This window comes from Mytilus trossulus, chromosome 6, assembly GCF_036588685.1.
Source record: "Mytilus trossulus isolate FHL-02 chromosome 6, PNRI_Mtr1.1.1.hap1, whole genome shotgun sequence".
Classification (NCBI taxonomy): Eukaryota; Metazoa; Mollusca; class Bivalvia; order Mytilida; family Mytilidae; genus Mytilus; species Mytilus trossulus.
Genome location: NC_086378.1, coordinates 43264159 through 43283862, shown reverse-complemented (window position 1 = coordinate 43283862; position 19704 = coordinate 43264159). Strand labels below are relative to the sequence as shown.

At 32.2% G+C, this 19704-nt stretch overlaps 1 protein-coding gene across 2 annotated transcripts; it reads left to right on the top strand.

Moving 5' to 3' along the window:
• Positions 1-11560: 11560 nt before the first annotated feature.
• Positions 11561-19429, top strand: LOC134723435 (uncharacterized). Of its 2 annotated transcripts, XM_063587047.1 has the most exons (8): positions 11561-11669; positions 12984-13100; positions 13831-13944; positions 14691-14840; positions 15052-15165; positions 16832-16954; positions 17717-17848; positions 19218-19429. In XM_063587047.1, exons 1-8 carry the CDS (start codon positions 11591-11593, stop codon positions 19247-19249), a joined length of 861 nt encoding a protein of 286 aa, XP_063443117.1. In that variant the 5' UTR covers positions 11561-11590; the 3' UTR covers positions 19250-19429. The 2 variants fall into 2 exon arrangements, with proteins under 2 accessions (XP_063443117.1, XP_063443118.1); XM_063587048.1 differs by lacking the exon at positions 15052-15165.
• Positions 19430-19704: the final 275 nt, after the last annotated feature.

Here is a 19704-nt window from a genome sequence, read left to right as displayed (position 1 = left end):
CAAAGTTTACATTAATATTCTCTTGTGTATACCATAAATAATTAAATCCAAGTTGAAAAAGTAAATTACGAACATGTGTGGCCCAATTTTCTTTACCATTATTACAGTCAGCAACTAGAACTTGATATATTTCATATACAATATCTGGTTTCTTGTTTATAATATTAACCCAGTATTTCAACAACTTTTGTTTCCTAGTAACATACATAGGTAAATGACCAAGATCGCCAATAATACAACAGACAGGCGTGTTTTGGGGTACTTTTAAAACAAATCTACAAAATCTATTATGTACAGTTTCGATTTCTTTTGCATGATGAAAACCCCATACTTCAGAGGCGTAGTTTAAAATAGACGTAACTAGACTGTCAAACATAGCACATTGCTGTTCTGGTGAAATATAAGTAGATCTTAATGAATTCAACAATGCTGCAAGCGCTCTACTGCCCTGTCCCGCTAGGCGTTTTTGAGTTTGTTGAAATTTGCCGTTGTAATGTAGAAGAACTCCAAGGTATACATAGTGATCGACTACTTTTAGTTCCGTATTGTCATAATGCCATGAATGGTTTACTCTTTGCCATCCTTTACGAAAAACTACAACTTCTGTCTTATCCTTATTAACCCCAATTTTCCATTTTGTACAGTAGATGAATAATTTATCTAAAAGAAACTGGAGAGCTTCTGGTGTTTTTCCAAATAGCACAGTATCATCAGCGAATAACAACAAGTATATCAAATATCCATTTAGGCTTATGTAATCGCTAGTTCTATTATCATTCATTCGTAGATCATCAGCAATGTCATTAATAAAAAATATGAAAAGCAGAGGAGACAATGGTTCGCCTTGTTTTACACCAGTATTATTAGAAAAAACATCTGAAAGTAATCCATCACATTTAACGCGAATGTTCACAGTGGCATATACTGACTGCACCATGGAAACAAACTTGCTACTAATTCCACTATTGAAAAGCTTATACCAAAGTATGCGACGGTCAACATTGTCAAAAGCCTTACAAAAGTCCACGAATGCTGAATACAGTTTTTCTTTTTGCGACAAGGTTGTTGATATTATTCCATGAAGAATAAATACAGCGTCAACAGTTGATTTTTGGCGGCGAAATCCAAACTGGTTTGCTAAAAGAATCTCATTATCCTCGGCCCAACAAAGTAAACGATTATTCAAAATTGAAGTAAAGATCTTTGAAAATACACTGATCAATATAATTGGCCTATAGTTATTAGGGTTTAAAAGATCCCCTTTCTTTGGTACAGGTATAGCAATTCCTTCTATCCAATTGTCGGGGTAAATACTAAATTCAAATAGTTTATTAAACAAAACTGTTAAAAATGTTGAAAAAAGCTGAGAATCTGATAAAAACATTTCTCCACTGATTTCATCTGTTCCTGTACTTTTACCACGCTTTAACTTTTTAATAGCAGATTCAATTTCCGATTCAGTAAATTCCTTATCTAAATCGTCTATGTGAAGATCTTCCGAACGAATGTTGTCTATTAATGTTTTAACTTCTTCTGATAAATCACCAGGTTCCGCACCAAGAAAGTTTTTAAAATGTTCAAAAATGTCTTTTGAATCGGCCGCGCATCTAGATCGACCCTTAGGTCTAACTTTTGACCAGAATTCTCTAGGATTTACTTTAGCCAATCGACTTAGCTCCTGTCCACGTGCGCGTTTATATCGTGTTTTCGCTTTTCGTTTAACTTTGTTGTATTCGTTTCTTGCTGTCACGTATAATTGTCTATTGGGACTGTTTGGGTAGCGCTGAAAACGGTTCCGTGCTTGGTGAAATTCACTTCTAAACAGTTTACATGAGTGATCGAACCAATCATTTGCACTAAGTTTATGTTTCCTCAAATGTTTTTTAACAGATGTTTTACCAAAAACATTAAGCGCACATTTAAATATAACATCGGTAATCACATTTACGGCGTTGTTCGCACTTTCATTGTCATTTATGTTGTTTACTAGTTCCAACATATCAGTTTGTTTCTCCCGTAATGCTTGCGTGTAATCGCTAACTTTCTCATTATCCCACTTTATATATGTATAATGGTTTGAAGAATGTTCCTCATTATACGTTCGATTTGTCTGAATTTCATAAAATAAAGGCGAATGGTCAGAAAATTCATTATGTTCCAGAACTTTAAAATTCTCAACCAATTTATAATCACATGGACAAGTTAACAGATAATCATTCACACTTCTTCCGTTTGAAGTACAAAAAGTAAATTGTCCAGCCAGATCGTTTCGTAATCTACCATTACATATAGTTAAACCCGTGTTATGACACATTTGGACAAGCTTTCGACCAAACTTATTTACTGTTGTATCCTTAGAACATCTTGGCGGAGTAATGGGATTTTCATCATGCACTACACTACTCACATATCTATCTAAATGATCAAAACCTAGCCAATCATCTAGTAACCCAACTCTACTATTAAAATCACCACAAACAAGTAGGCTTCCCTTTTCTCTATACTCAAAAACAATATTTTCTATTAATTCAAAAAAGTCACAGTCATTTACATTATAATATGAGGACTTCTCATGGGGTATGTACACAAAACATATGTAAATATCAGTATCATTATGAAAAAAATCCTTTTTTAACTTGATCAATAAAATACCATTTTCAATTTCCTTGACTATTTCAATACCTTTCATAATATATGGTTTACAGTAAAAACATATTCCACCTTCGTTTCTGACCCCTATATTATTACATCTACCAAATGACGATATATTTTCAAAATTATTTAAGTGTGGCTTATTACTGCCCTTTAACCACGATTCACAAAGAAATAATAAATCATAATCATTAATAAAATTAAGAAAGTCATTGTCATCGATACAAGAAATAATACCATGAATGTTCCAACTTAAACACTTGATGTTTCGAGAATGCTCTCTGCGTGTATCCTATGGACCAACATATTCTTTACCTGCTACGAACAGTTTGTCTCTCACGAAATATGCCTTTGTATTGTTTGCTTTAAGTGCTCTAAGTTTCGGCAGTAGATTTTTTCTTCTTTTCAGAATTTCAACTGGCAATTGTTCGGATATACCAAAATTAGTGTCTTTAAGATTGACAGCGCTTTTACGGACTTCTTGTTTCTGAAAATAATTTGAAAACTTCACCAATAACGGGCGGATTCTGTCCCCCTCTTTTCCAATTCTGGAAGCATTTTTTATGTTTATTTCCCTCTCATTTTCTACTATATTCAACTTTTCTTTGAAAAAAATATGTAAGTTATTCACACAGTCTTCACCTTCCACCTCGGGTATATTATAAAAAACAAGATTGTTTTTCATTTCTTTCATCTGAATGTCAATCATAAGTTCTTCTTTCATTTTAACGCTTTCGTCCTTCACCTTTTTTCGAGTCAGGTCGATTTCATTCTTTTGTTCAGATATTTGTTTATTAAAGCGTGTTACATTTTCTGATTGTGATTTGATTTTATCATTTACTTCTTTAATTTTAGTGTCAAGTTCTAATATTTTTTTTCTCTGATCGTCGAAGCAATCACTGAAATGTTGAGTAGCATGTTCAACCTCCCCCAATCTTTGACTTAAAATCTGTGTTTCATATTCAACTTTAATCACTTTACTATTCATATTATTCACAATGGATTCAATGTTGTCAAGTTTATTCAGCCTACTGTCAATGTTTTCCATTTTCAAAAATAAATCGTCAACCCACGGAGGTTTCTGTGCCATACTAGTTGGTGACATTCGTTGCATAGTTGACTGATAGAATGAGGTGGGAGTTGAACAATATTGCGGTTGAATTTGTTGCATTGTTTGTGATGGAGCGACATATTGTAACTGCTGGTTCATCGGGTAAAACAAGCTATGATCTTGCACCATTTGCGATGAATGTGGAGGACCAGTGTTTTGTTTGTTTACATCTGACATAACGGGTGTGTTGGGTGTACTCGATTTATTCAATTTACCTTCAATGTTACTTTCAATGTTTTTCACTTCATTACTCTTACTTTTTGACCTTTTTGGTTGTCTCCTTGTCGTCTTTTTAATGTCTTTAATGTCCGATTCACTTAATGTATTATCGCTGCTCACGTTTTTACGTTTTCCGCTCATATTAGTCCATAATTCATAAATTTACATTGGATCTTTCTCAAACACCTCTGTCCGCCATGTCGCTTACACCCTTGTTACATGAGCGGAATGTCGTATCGAATTTTCTATTTAAAGAACAAAAACTTATATTTACAGAAACTTATGCAGATGTATCAGATCGCATGGATATATAGATGTCCCATTTTCAATATTTGCTGCAGTGCAGTCATAAAAACTACACAGGCGAATAATTTATTTACAAAAAGAGACACATAGTTAACTTCTTCTTGAATTTCACCATAAACATTTTAAAGTTTAAAAAATGTGTCTTTTTTAAATTTATGAGGTCATTAGCAATGTAGGTCAATAGAGCATAACTACTAAATTAGAAATGCAAATCATATACTAAATACAAAATTATCTTAACATAGATAGGTAAAGGGGTATTAGGAATGAGTAGAACTACAGCAAATATTTCATTACGAAATTTTGTGTTTTGTTTGTTATTTATTTACTAGTTTCACATTTATTCATTCCGGGTTCTTTTAAGGTAACCATACAGAACGAGTTTGTCTATTGCTGAAAGCCGTATAGTATCTTAAAGTTGTTAACATACTATGTTATTTGATGGACAGTTGTCTTCAGTGGCAATCATATTACATCTCCTTATTTTAACGTACAAATGTGCAGCTCTTCAAAATTTTTCAATTTTTCCAATCCAAAATGTTTGTCAAATTCAGACGGTAATTGATTTCATATGCTAAATATGATCATAACTATGATCATAGTCATTTAACACAATATTTTGTTCTTTGGAAATAATTATTAACTACACATAGTTTAGGATTTAAGTTAGATAAGGGGGATGACTCAATTCGTATCTTTTGGGTGTCAATCAAATATGAAAAATTCAAAAAATTCACAAGTCTTCAATCACAGTTATTTAAGATTAGTGACCAGCATCAAAACGTTCGACTTTTCTACACTTAAACATAACACTGCTATATTCCTTATTCGCATTTTGGAAGAAATCATTTTTCTTCTTATTAAACAATGGAGTTTCCCAAAAACAGATTTCTTAACATTAAAAATTTAAACTGATTACAAGAACAAATTCCGCTACGTGAAACTGATAATAACTCCGAGACTTTTATCATCATCATTTTGTGTTTGGTTATCAACAGTCATTTTAGAATTAGACGGTGTAGTATGATTGCCAATGAGACAGCTATCCACCAAAGTTCAAATGAAGTGGGTGTATGCAAATATAAGCCACCGTGGCGTACGGACTACAACAACGAAAAAAACCTAATACCGTATATTCAGTTAAAAAAGGAAAAGAAATGAAAAATATGAAACAATTCAGTAAAACTAACGGCCTAATTTATTACAAAACCATTTACGAAAAAAAAATATGACTGACATGAACCAAAATCAACGTCCATTACAAGCAACAACAAAAAAAGTAAATAGTTAATCACAATGGATTGGATATAATGAAAATAATAAAAATAAAGTCAAACCCATTCTAATTTATATATTTTTTTCACATTGACAAAGAACAGTGATGCTTAATTCGAAAATTGAATCCTGAATATATCAAATAGATTTTTTTCTGTTTATTTTCCGAAGCTGGCATACACATTTTAGTTATAACTAAAAATGTACGAGATGGACGAATATTTCAAAGTAAAATGAGGCGGAAAATACCAGGAAAGGAGAATCAAAGCTCTGAAGTGGAAGAGAGACCAATAATATCAAGAAAAATCAAAGTACTGAGGTACTGAACATCGGATGATCGCAAATTCTTGTGGATGGCCCGACAAGCACTTGTCTCAGAAAAAAAATCACAGCTCTATACCTGAAAGTTATGTTAATGTACAGATAGAGTTTGTTCTGGGACAAATTTGTGATTGGATGATAAATTATATGACAGGGAATTCAACCTCACCGTAATGACGTTTATAGTGTAGTGATACAAATTAGTATACTCTGGTTTATTGTTATATATTATTAATTCGTATATTTTAACAAATTTGATTCGTTTATGCCCGCGTCACATTGTCCCGATTTTTACGCCGATTGCAACACGATTATGGAAATTTTCAAATTCGGGACTGATCGTATCCAGATCGGGCTATTCGTAGTGCCATCTTTAACCATCGTAGAGCCATCGGCCATTTTTTCTACCCTTCGGGGACAACTTCGGGAAGGGTTCGAAGTTAAAAAATCACCGAAGGTGCGTCCGATGTTGAGGGTTCGTATTGAGTTCGTATCACCATCCTCACCATCGTAATGTCACCGGGAATGCATCTTTGAACATCGTATTGCATTCGTGTTTCCCTCGTTTCCATCGGGCAGTTTTGACATTACGATGTCTACACGAATGAATCACGAAGCTACCCGAAGGTCTTACGATGGCAACACGACTTCGTGAAGATCTCGTAATCCCGTCGTGTTGCCATCGAATAAAAGTACGAAGGCGACAAGATGGAACTACGACGGCAAAAAGTCCAGCTGAATGTTAGTTAATTTTTCGCGCTAAAATACATTATTAGTGCCATGCGCGTTATGCACTGGTCAGTCTAATACGACAGTTAAGACGTTCACAAAACATGGAGCTCATATCATATGATTCTATGAGAACAAGAAAGGCGACAGCGTTGTTTCTATTAATTCAAATGGAACAAGAAGAGCAGCTATTACAGGCTCAGGATTTACTTTTACAAGTAAAATATTATTTTTTGACAATTTTTCATATCAAGTAACATAATGAAAATCATATACGCGCCTCGCACACCAACACTGCAGGTACACGTATATAGGGAAACCAACTTTTTCTTCATTATTCAGATTTTTTATGTATCGTCTGAGTTGTTTGCACACGAATGCTAACTCCATAGCCATTTTGTTTTCTACATGTTATGTTTTGCCGCATTTTAATTGTTGCTCTCCTCACATCCTTCCTTTTGTATATATTATTATGATATTCTCCTGGAAAGAGCCCTTTTTGAATAACGAACCAATAACCTTACCTTTAAGATAGATCAGTAAACATGGGCATAATTATGGGTGATTATACAGACTAATGCACACATTTTACAGTTTAAACCAGGCAAAGCCGAGCGTGGCATCCCCTCGTATGTAACATATTGGGGACAAATATGGACACTATATTTGTATATCACACATGCATAAAATGGTAAATTGAATATGCATATTTGATACATAAACTATTTTTTAGAAATCAACCAAAACATTCAGTAACTGGAAATACCTTTAATATTGTCTTTAGAACCAGCAGGTAAAAAATGAGCAACCAATTTCCTGTGTATGTATTATGCTATTTCAAGTAGAGAAAACAAGTCCATTATACTAAAGAAATCGGATACGGGTCACGGAAATTACATTAAAATGATAGGGAATTTTGAAAGCACGAAAAATCACTACATTCGCGCTCATTGTTATGGTTAATTAGCAAAACCACTACTAATTTCTGGCTATGTGACCTTGACCTTTGGTCTTGAACGTAAAAAATGTCAGATCATTACAAGGAGGAATAATATACCAAATGCGGTTAAAATCTTTTGAGGCATATTTGTTTTAGAGTGTCCACAATGGTGATATTGCCTTGTATTACAACTGCCACTGTGACCTTGACCTTTGAACTTTAAAGTCAATAGGGCTTAAGATATTCTTAACGAGTAACACCATACCAAGTTTTGAGCATTTTGGTTCTAGAGTGTCCATAACAATTTTATCTACACGCAAGCTGCATGTAGTAGTCGAGGGGAAAATACACTAAGTTTTATAAGAATTAGACAAAAAGATTGATGTCCCGCCATGCATGGCAGACTTGTACATAAACGATATGTTGTCGAAATTCTGTTCGTATCATAAAAAAGTTCAAAACGCATTTTTAAATCGTTTGTATACTTGTATTATGTACATACATGTATTCTGTTCCTTCGGCATATAATTTAAATGCATCGTATAAAGCTGTACACGACGTCTTTAAGACATCGTATGGCCATCCCGCCATCATCGTAATCCAATGTGTAGCCATCGTGATCCATCGTGTAGGCTTCGGCTGAGATATGAAGCTTAAATACCCGTCTTCGGTTAACCTTCGTATGTCCATATTTTGCTATCGTGTATAACTTCGGCGCCATCGTATAGACTTCGTTATTCATCGTACTTGCTTCGGTCACTTTTTGGTTTTTTAACGAGATCGGGACCAAATTCGTACGAACTTACAATTTTCGCATTCGGGTGTCCATCGTATATAAAAATCGGGACAGTGTGACGCGGGCATTAGGGATAGTCACGTGTTAACCTATATTTTCGAAGGTATAGAGAAAACGGCGGATAGCAAAAAGCATATTGACCGACAAAAAGCATTTCGCACGGTTATTTTTAGAATATCTAAAAACCGATATACTTTGTGTAATGAATTTCAGGATATTGTTTCATGTTTTGAAACACATGATATCTGTGATCGATTATTTGACGAAAACATTCTTCAAATACATAAGATGTCCAAAAAAAAAGTAAATGAAATAACAACTAATATGTTGTTATTGTCAAGGAGACAATGTAGTATCTATAAAATTCCAACAAACCTAAATGACAATTTTGATACAAATATGGTCGGAAATTAATAATATAACAAATATAGCTTTTGTATGAGGTCAATACAGGATATATCGACTCAAAGAAGTATATCGACCTCGGACTTCGTCCCCAGTCAATATACTTCTTTCAGGTCAATATATCCTTGTATTGACCTCATACAAAGGCTATATTTGTATAATATTATATTAATATTTGTTTATTACAGTTATATGTATAAAGAATTTTCATGCGTTTGTATATCATTCTATTCTACTTTATTAATAAAAGTTCAGTGCAAGAGCATGGTGGACACTCTTCTGTCATAATTCGATTTTTCTAATATAATGGATTTGAGTAGGCATTCGTATTTCCCGCAAAAAATGTTTAATCATCCAATCAGAGTTATTTTTCCTTGAAATTGCAAACGTTTTTGAGATATTCTTCCGCATGCGTGTGCATAGATATTAATATATTTTTTAACCTATATGTATATACATACAACAAAACATTTTAACATTATTAATTTATATTCTTTAAAATGTATTTGATGAGTATTCATTGAACAGATGAATTTATAACAAGCGATACGTAATTGAAATCTAGGCGATAGCAATACACCGGAATGCCCTCACGGTCAACGATAGACAAACAACAGTCTACAAAACAAAGTCTATAAAGTAAAGACCAAACAACACAAACCCCACCAAAAAACGGGAGTGATATTTTGTATTTGAAACTTTATGATTTAGAAATGCAATACAACTGTACATATCATGTTTAATTTATTGTAGAATGACCCATTAGCCAACTGACCATTTCCGCTCCTGTATCTTTTCCCACAATCCAAACATCATTCGAAAAACCTTCGAAATGTTCTATTGTTCCGTTTATGTCTGTTGTGTCGTTTTTACTGACAATTACATAGTTCATAAAATACTACACATAAAGAAATCTTATTTAAGAAGTAAGTCTGATGCACCTACGCTGTATTAGTGCATTTGGGAGGAGCATTGACTTATTGTGGTAAAGTATGTTTCATAGTTAGTGGTAAACATTATTATGGTAACTATGGGTATATTTCATTGTTTGCGGTAAACAAGGATACAGACACAAAATTACAAACTTTATTGAAAACAAAACTTCCGATTAGGAAACTTAGGAACATTCAACAGGTGATAAACGAAACATTTTCAAGTTTAATGTGATATATTAAATATTATCTCCCATTGAATGGAATTTTAACAGTCTCTCGCTGCGCTCTTTTGACAGACATTTAAAAGGCGGCACTACAATATCAATTTTAAGTGAAATGAACTTTTGTGATGAAAAACATTTTTTTTATAAATTGTATTCAACCTTATAAGTATTGACTCATAAGTTTGGTGTTGAACCCTTTAGACCCAAATCAAAAAGCAATAAGGCAACTCTCCAGAATGGCAATATACGTCAATTTGACTAACACATGGTCATATATAAAGAGGGAAAATGTATCATGTTTTATAAGTAAGGGAGCATCTTAGCATTATACAAAGTAAGTTTTTAACATTCACAGGCGACATGGTTAACTTTTAGTAATAGAGTCTACAATTTCAATACAATATATTATTTAGGATACGAAAGATACTTTAAAAAAACGTTTACAAATTTTATTATTTGGGAGGACGAAATATTGAAATGCATATAAAATCCAAAAAAAAATCCGCTTTTTTTTCATTTTGTGTTCTATTTTTGTATTATACTCAAAATGAATAAAGAATGTCAAGTTATTTATATTTTTTGTATCATTTTTTAAATGTATTCCTTTAACAGATGAAAATCAGTGAAATATTGCTATCTGGAATATGTTTATGCATTGTAACTGCATCCCAAGCATATCTCTTAACCGATATTATACAAGATCCTTCAAACTCTCCAGTGGATACTCATGACACACAAAACAATGTCGACATCCCTTTGGGAAATATTAATGTTATACCAGTGCAAACTGGTAATATGGTCGACAGCAGTATCGACCAGAACCCAGCGATGATTATCGGCGATGGTGTCCCCACTGGTGTAGAAACGATTAATGATATCGGATTATCGGACGAAAACAAAGGTTAGTATTGTCTGCACACAGACTATTCTTCAAAACCAATTATTTTCTTTTTGATATAATGTCCTGTCTATTCTTCATTTTAACTTTACTTACAAGAAAACTACTAAATAAACACTTTATTTGCTTTCCTCTATTTTCTTTATAAAATGTTTACAAATTTATATTTATACTTTGTCTTCAAGATTTATTTTTGAGGTATGCATACTGGTTAAGGGGTATTAACATGATAAACGTTTGATATTTCACGTAGAGTTTAGGTGGCAAAATGCGCTATTCAACGCCTGTATTTCTAAATGTACGTTGACAAGTTGTTTCGAATCTTGCATCAAGTCAACACAAACATGTATGGACAGAAGCTCCTTGATCAAATTCTTATATCTTTCTGGAAGAGTTAGATACGTGATACTCTTGATTATGTTTGCTAGAGAACTGTAGCAGATTGTTCGTATCTTTTCTTTTATAAGAACAATAAACGTCAGTTCTGCCGTATAACTTTTGCTAAAACATAATCATTTTGTGTATTTTAATATCCAAGAAATTTCCCTCGAAAAAATGCTCCGAAAATTTTATGTTTTTTTAAATTCTCCTCCTGATCATATCTAATATATCCTTTAAGGATCTTGTCTAAAGTATATATGATGGGGTGAAATCAATGTAGAATTTGGGGCAAATTATTTTAAAACATGAGCCAGACGGCTGATAGTAAATATTTTAGAAGTACAATGAATGATTCGATTACAGTATCGGCAAACGAAGATGATATTTACAGTTCCTCTATGGTAGTTGACCGGACAGGTATATCAGATGAGCATGCTGATGATGATACGTTCGATGCCAGTATTAATATTGGAATTGGTAAGATTATCACGAAAAAATGGTTTTAATTATTGTTTATTTATTGGACCATTTTTGTGATTTTAAAATTTAGAAAAAAATCAAAAAAATTACACAATATCACGAAAACACATATTTTAATATTTACAAGAACTGAATGTTTATTAGTCGGTTTTAGTTGTACGTTACTGTTGCTAATAATATAGAAAATAATACATACTTTGTTTGCTTTCGATTATTCGTTTTTATTTTTAAATGTAAAAATTGCATGCAACAGCTGTTGTCTATATACTTGTAATGCCAAGGGGTAATTTATTCATTTGTGTTTTAATATATTGATCTATATGAGAATCTATGAATCTATTACTTACTTTGATTATATTTTTTATCTATGTATTAACTAACATATTATAAATAGGCAAATGAAATTGTGGTCATTTACTAGATTTTAAGCTTTTTGAATAATAAAGTAACAAATAAATCAAATAATGATTTTTATTGTATAACAATATAATATTTCCCACAGAAAGTAACCAAAAGTTAGCGTCCAATAAATTCCAATATTGCACTAGCGCAATAAATCCTCAAAATTCATGACGTCATCAACGTCAAAATCTTAGTTTAAACCAATGTTTTACTTTCAAATATTATATTGCTATACAATAAAAGGGTTATTGCATGACTATTGGGGAACATTGTCCCTCGTAGAACCTATATTGCACTTGCAAATTCGTGCAATATGCAATTCTACTCGGGACAATATTCCCCAATAGTCATGCAATAACCCTATATTACTACGGTTCATTCTACGTTTGAATGCTGCCAGACTATCATATAAGATATATAGATTAAAACAAATATTTTTAAAATTCTATACATCGAAAGAGATTTTCTATATTAAGGAAATAAGAAGATGTGGTATGATTGCAAATGAGACAAATCTCAATCAGAAATCTAATGTCACAGAAGTTAACAACTTTATAAATATGTCAACGTACGGCCTTCTACAATGAACAAAACCCATACCGCACATTAAGCTGTAGGCCCAGAAATGACAAATGTAAAACCATGCAAAAGATAAAACTAGCGGCCTGCTTAATGTACAAAACAATGAACAAAAACAAATATTATATACAGCAACATATTAACCTTTATCCGAAAACTCAAACTTAAAAAAATGAAAGCCAAAGAAGTATACATATCTGAAAACAGAGATATTTCACAAATAAAAATGTAATCAAAAGTCAAATTGAATTTAAGAAATGAAGTTATCGACTGACTGCCATTGGTTATTTTAGCAGCTGAAATCTCTTGTTACTTTGAGTTATATTTCAGGAATGAATTGTTCCCGAAACGGTGTTTATTACGAAGAAGGCGTTGGAATATACGATGATGATATTCCCTGTAAAATGTATATTTGTGAATTTGGTTCGATGAAGCCATACTATTCTAGTAAGTTAAGATCCCTATTCACTCCCGCTTATAGTTGCACGTATTTCACTCTTGTTTATGAACAGAACCAAATTAAAGGTATACATATTTTAATACGTAGGGAGTTATGTGCTGAAATTAAACACGTAGTGCTGAAATTGGTCACGTAATGCATACTATTAGGTAAATTCATTTAAGTTCAATTTTGCCAGAGAGCATTGAAAACTTAGTTTCGTAAGAATGTTAAATAAAATGAATAACTATCGGTTATGCTCGGTTTAAAACGTTTCAACTATAATACTTTTTATATCCCTTATGATATATGCTACCGTAAGAAATTAATATACTAGTATCTAACAATGTCACTGCTGTTTGACAAAAAGCGTTGCAACAATATCGTTACAATAGAATAGGTATAAACTTACATCAGGCACTGTTGTGACATCACAAAGTCTTCCGTAAATGACAAAAATACTTACAAATACTATACTTTAAAAATAAGAAAACGACTGAGGGGTAATATGAACAAAGTTTAACCTATATCGGAGAATAAGTCTCTATAAATATACTTTTAAATCTCTCTGAACAGTTGCCTTTATTTACTATCATTGATAGTTGTTCTCGGCATTATAAATGTTATAACAAAGCTGCGTGTTTCAAACATCTCTGTCTGTTTTTATTGTATATATATAACGTATTGTATAAATAACTTTTCTGATATAATTAACCAAACATTTACATATATTTACAGTGTGTTACATGGATGGTAAATGTTACGATGCAGGCCAAACATGGGTATCTGATTGTGTGCAATATACATGCATATTGACTAACCGTGGCTTCATGTCACAAGTATCAGGAAAACGTAAGTTACACCAAAGGCATTTAAATATAAAATGAAAAAAAAGTTGTTCATGCATACTTCGTCACGCGTCATTGTGCTTTTGTGTGTATTTTTGTCTTTCATTTTTCTAATACGCTTCGTATACTAGTAAATAACGTTTGTGTTTCTTTGTTGTTTATTGCTTTGTTTTTATGGTGATTAAGATTATAACACATTGTTGATCCCTTTTTCGACAGTTTTACCTACTATGTCGTTTTGTTTGTTCACATATCTTTGTAAAATATATTTGGAATTTAATGCGATTCTCATACAAGTGTGAGGTTAAGTTAGCTATTAAACCAAGTTTAATCCACCAATTTTTTTGTAACAAAATGTCTGTACCAAGTCAGGAATATGACAGTTGTTATTCATTCGTTTGATGTGTTTGTGATTGCGGTTTTGCCATTTGATTAGGGAATTTCCGTTTTAAATTCACCCCTCCCCGGAGTTCAATATTTTTATGGTTTTACTTTTAGATAGTTAAATTAAAATAAGAATTGTAAAACAATTTACTTGACGTATACTTTTTGATGCAAGAACACAGTTTGATCAGTTCAATAATTCTTATACTAAGATTTGCTCATTTATACTTTGATATTTCTTCTTATTCAATGTTTTAAAGGAACAGTACATTTAAATACATCGTCTATACGAATGCTCTTGTAAGTGCATTTCTTTAAAAAGACAACATTGACATTACAATGAATTAAACGTTCCTTTAACTTCAGTGTGCAAATTAGAACGACGAAAAGGTGGAACAAAGTGTTTAAAAGATGGCGAGTCCGGACGGACCGCTCCATGTGTTAAACGGCAATGCAAAGTCACCAAGATGAACGATGATTTCATTACAGAACTATCCCTACATCCGGAATTTGGCGGTAAGTGTCTATTGTCAAGTATGACGATGAAGTGTGTTCATCAATATTGTTATGATTGTTATGCAATAGCGTGAATTGATAAAGAAAATTCAAACTAGCACACACATATATCTATACCGGATTAATATAAAAAAGACAATTTCTATAAATATTTGTTTGTTCTGTTTTTGAAATACGACTATTTTACTGTAACATTAAATTTATGTTTAAGGTTGTGGATATGCAAAAGGTTGTAGAGCGCTAAATGAGAAATGGGAGTATAGATGTGTCACTAAGCAATGTATTACTGACGGATGGAACTTCATTAAAATATCTTTGTCACCAAGTAAATACAGCGTGTATCCAAAATATCTAACCTATCCATTAGTATTAATGTGTCGCTAACAACAGTTCTTTTTTCTTAACTTACCTTTTTTCTAAAATTCCCATATGTATCCACATATGTTTCTGTAATCTTATTTCCTACAATCTTCTCATTGACAGATTTCCTTCTAGTCTGGTAAAGAATTAACCCTTACTTTGGTATTTTGTTACTAAGCTGTACTGATTTTGTTTTCGATAAGTCTTCGGATTTTTTATTTTTTGTGTTAACCTTGTATAATATTATACTCTAACTTATTTGATGCATTTGACATAATCAATGTATCAAAGTTTGAACATAAGTTTCAGACTCACAAGAAGACATAGCAGGGTTCTGTGTCTTGGTATACGGAACTTGTTTCAGCGGTATTTAAGGCATACGGTATTCAGAAATCTGTACAGTTCAGTATCAAAATTTTCATATCTAACCCTTTCCCCTCCAATCTAATGTTTATTAGAATACTCACTAATAGAATAGCAAATAATAATTCGTCGTTGAAACATATGAAGTCTACACAGGTCATGTAGATGAAATGGTTTTGATACCATACTTTGATATTTTAACAAAACATAATCCTGTGTCATATTATTGAAAACAATGAAAGGACCAACTTTAGAGTTTAATTTAGTTGTCAGCTTTAGAACACAGATATTTTGTTCTTAATAAAATGATGATATTTTGGATAAAGAACTAGTAGAAGGCCGACATGTGACATAAAGTTGCTAACCGTCTTTATTATTTTTTTTTATCTGGCGGAGAGTTGTCACATTGTACCACATAATCTTATAGTTGTTTCCATAACAATTTTCATTATTTTACATTGAAAAAATGTATATGACTAACAAAATGTTTGGGCATATGTATTTTTACAACCTTTTGATATTATCGTTCTTATGCTTTCACATACTATATAGATTAAACTTACATTTAACTTGTAAGCTTAACACATCTCTTCTGTATCTGCGTCTACCCCTGCTTTTCGTGTGAAACTATATATGTCGGCTTCAAATGTGTTGGTGTTTGATATATGATTGTATAACGACTGGTTTACCATGCACATGGTTTCAACAACTAATTTGCTTTGCTCTGAAGGAGAGGTTCTGAAAACTCGAACTGCTTGCACAGCATATATAATTATTATGTGTTGTCTTCTTATGAGTAAATTAATAACTGTAATTGTATACACCGTCTAATTAAAATTCAATTCATATCTTCATGATTCGGTAATTATAATAAAAAAACGACAGCTTTTGCTTTCTGTTTCAAAGACTTTTCCAGATACTGTTGTTTGTCTTTTATGTTTAGTTTAAACATATTTAATTTTTATAAAATTTGAATTAAAGCAAAATGGATTAGACGCAAGTAAAATAAGTAGAAAAAAACTTATGAAGTCTTCTGCATGTCTTTTATGATGCACACCTTCAAAAGTGTGTAGGCACGCTGTTACAATAATCACATGAACAGAATGTAAACCAGAGTGTTGTTAAACCATGAACACTGGATTGTAATTTTGATAAGATTTTTGATATATCGATGTCATTGTCTATCCAAACAAACCCGTTAGAATATCTAGGGAAATTGTTGTGGAGGTTTTTTCTCATACACAATACCAATATACAATGTTTTTCAGGGTGTATACGCTTTGGTAAGTGTTATGGTAATGGACAATCAATTACTACAAAAAGATGTGTGACAAGAACCTGTCGGGTAAATGAACTTTTTCAGAAAGCATGGTTTGAAGAAACAGAGAGAGGTAAGTTGTCAACTTACAGCTGTTTTTTTTTATCTTTCGTTGTAAAAATGTCCATGTATATAAAATATTTCGATCAAATAAAAAGAGATGTGGTATTTTTGCAAATGAGTCACAATGAACATTTATTTTTGGCCAACAAAATTAACGCATATTTCGAATCATTCATTCATATAACATTGTTCAGTGTGATGCAAACATATTTCTTCATGGTGCGATAAATGGAAAATGTTTGTGAGTGTTTCTTGGTCATCCAATGAAAATTGCTGTAGTCACAAGAAATAAGTACCGTATACTTTCCAAAACCTTTCAATGAAGATGTTTCCTCATGTTTTTTCATTTCTTTATGAAATCTATGTTACAAAATGACCGCCTAAATTTTCCACCTTTCCGTCCTCCCTTCCTCAATTCAGGAATCACTTAATTTCGATTGCCACCAGCAACACGATTTGTCACTAGTAGTGAAGCAAAATGATTCCTTTCCGGTACAACTGAGATCATTCCATGTTTTCGATCGGATTCGAGTCAATCTATAGTTAATATGTAAAAACGTAACATACCACATACGAATTATTATTACAATAGCAAATACAATTTCAATATGTTGCATATTTAGTATTCGTAGCTGTATATCATTATTAAAAAAGATATAATTCAGAAATAATAAAAAAAAATGAAAGAGATACAATAAAGGTATAATTGTCGCATATGTTTCACAATTAAGTTTACAGTGTAGAAACAATCATCTATTGTATACTTGATTAGGATGCAAGTTTGGAGGTAAATGTCTAGAAGAAGGAGAAACAGCAGTCAGAAGGTGCATAGAATTCACTTGTACCAGAAAAGTGGTTCAAAATAATAAGATAAGAATGGTCATGAAGAAAACGAACAAAAATGGTAAAATTATTATACTAGTATATGATAATTAGATATTTTCATTTGTTTAAAAGAGGCATACCATGAATAGTAAGAATAATTTTACTTGTCATGATTATGAAACATGTGTAAAACAAACCAAAAGAAACAAAATTACTAATATATGAGCGAAATGAAATAGATAAGAAATAAATATGAACACACTTCGTAAAGCCTCACAATGCAATGTTTAGAGACAAAAATAACCATATAGTTAATGATAAGACATAAAGACAATAATAGTGCATTGACTTGACATATAAACGATATAAGAATGAGGCTTAGAAACGTCGAAATACGAGACTTTGCCGAGCTATTTACCCGTTTCGGGCCGAATCCTTATATCGTTGATATGTCAAGTCAATGCACTATTATTGTCTTTATACTGCAATTAAAAACATTTTTAATTGTTGTTTAATGCGTTAAGGTTATTTATTTGATTTAAATATTGGGGGAATCCCCTTTGAAAAGACCTCATAGCATGCTGTTGGAGAAAAATACAACACATTGAAATGTAAATTTACCTGTTGAATCTTACACTCGATGGTGAATAAAATCGTTGAGTATGGACTAAAATATCAACCATAAGCTTTAAACATTATGATTTATAGGTTGCAAACAAAACATATTAACAAATGAAATATGTTTTTTTTCTCCAAAAATTGCAAAAGAAACAAAGTTTTGTCCTTCCATGCATCGTTGTATGCATTGGAAACAAGAACAGGTTGAAGAGGTCGAATAAAAATTATAAAGTATTATTTCGGCAACTTCTATTTACATATTCTTGAGGAAAAGTTATATCGGGTCAGTGACTGTATATGAAATAGAAATATTGATGGCGATCCGATGGATACATCTGTTGTAGAGTTGTCACTGACTCAGACGTACTTATGAATATAATTATTTTCTGTGACTGTATCTTACATTAATTTGTAGGATCCTTTACTATAGATAATTTAGCTGATTTGTAACAATAACATCTTCATGCCTTATATATTATGTACTGTAGTACGCCGCTAGATTAAAACTGACGAGGAAAGGTAACACACGGCCAGCGAAAGCTCTATTATTAGAGCCCAGGTGGTCGTGTGGTCTAGCGGGACGGCTGCAGTGCAGGGGATTTGGTGTCACGATATCACAGTAGCATGGGTTCGAATCCCGGCGAGGGAAGAACCAAAAATTTGCGAAAGCAAATTTACAGATCTAGCATTGTTGAGTTGATGTTTAGACGAGCGTATATGACATAGAAATATACAGTCAACGCATTTTAACTGATCATATATTACGAGTGCAGTATAAATGACTATATATAGTTATCACTGTATTGTATGCTTCTTTTTTATATTTACAGTTTGTGGTGGAAAAAACCCAGATAACTACTGATCAACAACTTTGTCACGGAATGGAAACAGAACATTAGTGTACGACAATATTCTTCTGATTTGTTTTAATATCACGAAGGATGCATGTTTATTTTTTGTGTGCAAAATTTTACAAATAATGTTAGGACGATAATAATAATGGACGACATCGAAGCTTCAACTGAGAGATATTCAATTGACAAATCCGTTATAAATAAAGTTTGATTTTGCGATTAATAGTTTGTGTTTTGTTTGTCTAATTGTCCATATTAATAAATAAGTAACACAAAACAAATTTCATAAAAGATTATGTTCATTTTACCGTAAAAAGTAATTAACAAAAATACCGATTGCCGAGGAAAATTCAAAACGAAAAGTCAATAATCAATTGGCAAAATGAAAAGATCAAACACATCAAACGAATGAATAACAACTGTTATATTTCTGACTTGGTAACCTTGTCAGGACCAGTTACCT

What these genes read in the sequence shown, in the direction of transcription:
- LOC134723435 (XM_063587047.1), top strand. Translation starts at nt 11,591, where the DNA reads ATGGTAGTTGACCGGACAGGTATATCAGATGAGCATGCTGATGATGAT. An exon ending in GTCACAAGTATCAGGAAAAC is followed by an intron (nt 13,945 to 14,690) that starts GTAAGTTACACC and finishes CTTTAACTTCAG; the next exon opens with TGTGCAAATTAGAACGACGA. An exon ending in CCTACATCCGGAATTTGGCG is followed by an intron (nt 14,841 to 15,051) that starts GTAAGTGTCTAT and finishes TTTATGTTTAAG; the next exon opens with GTTGTGGATATGCAAAAGGT.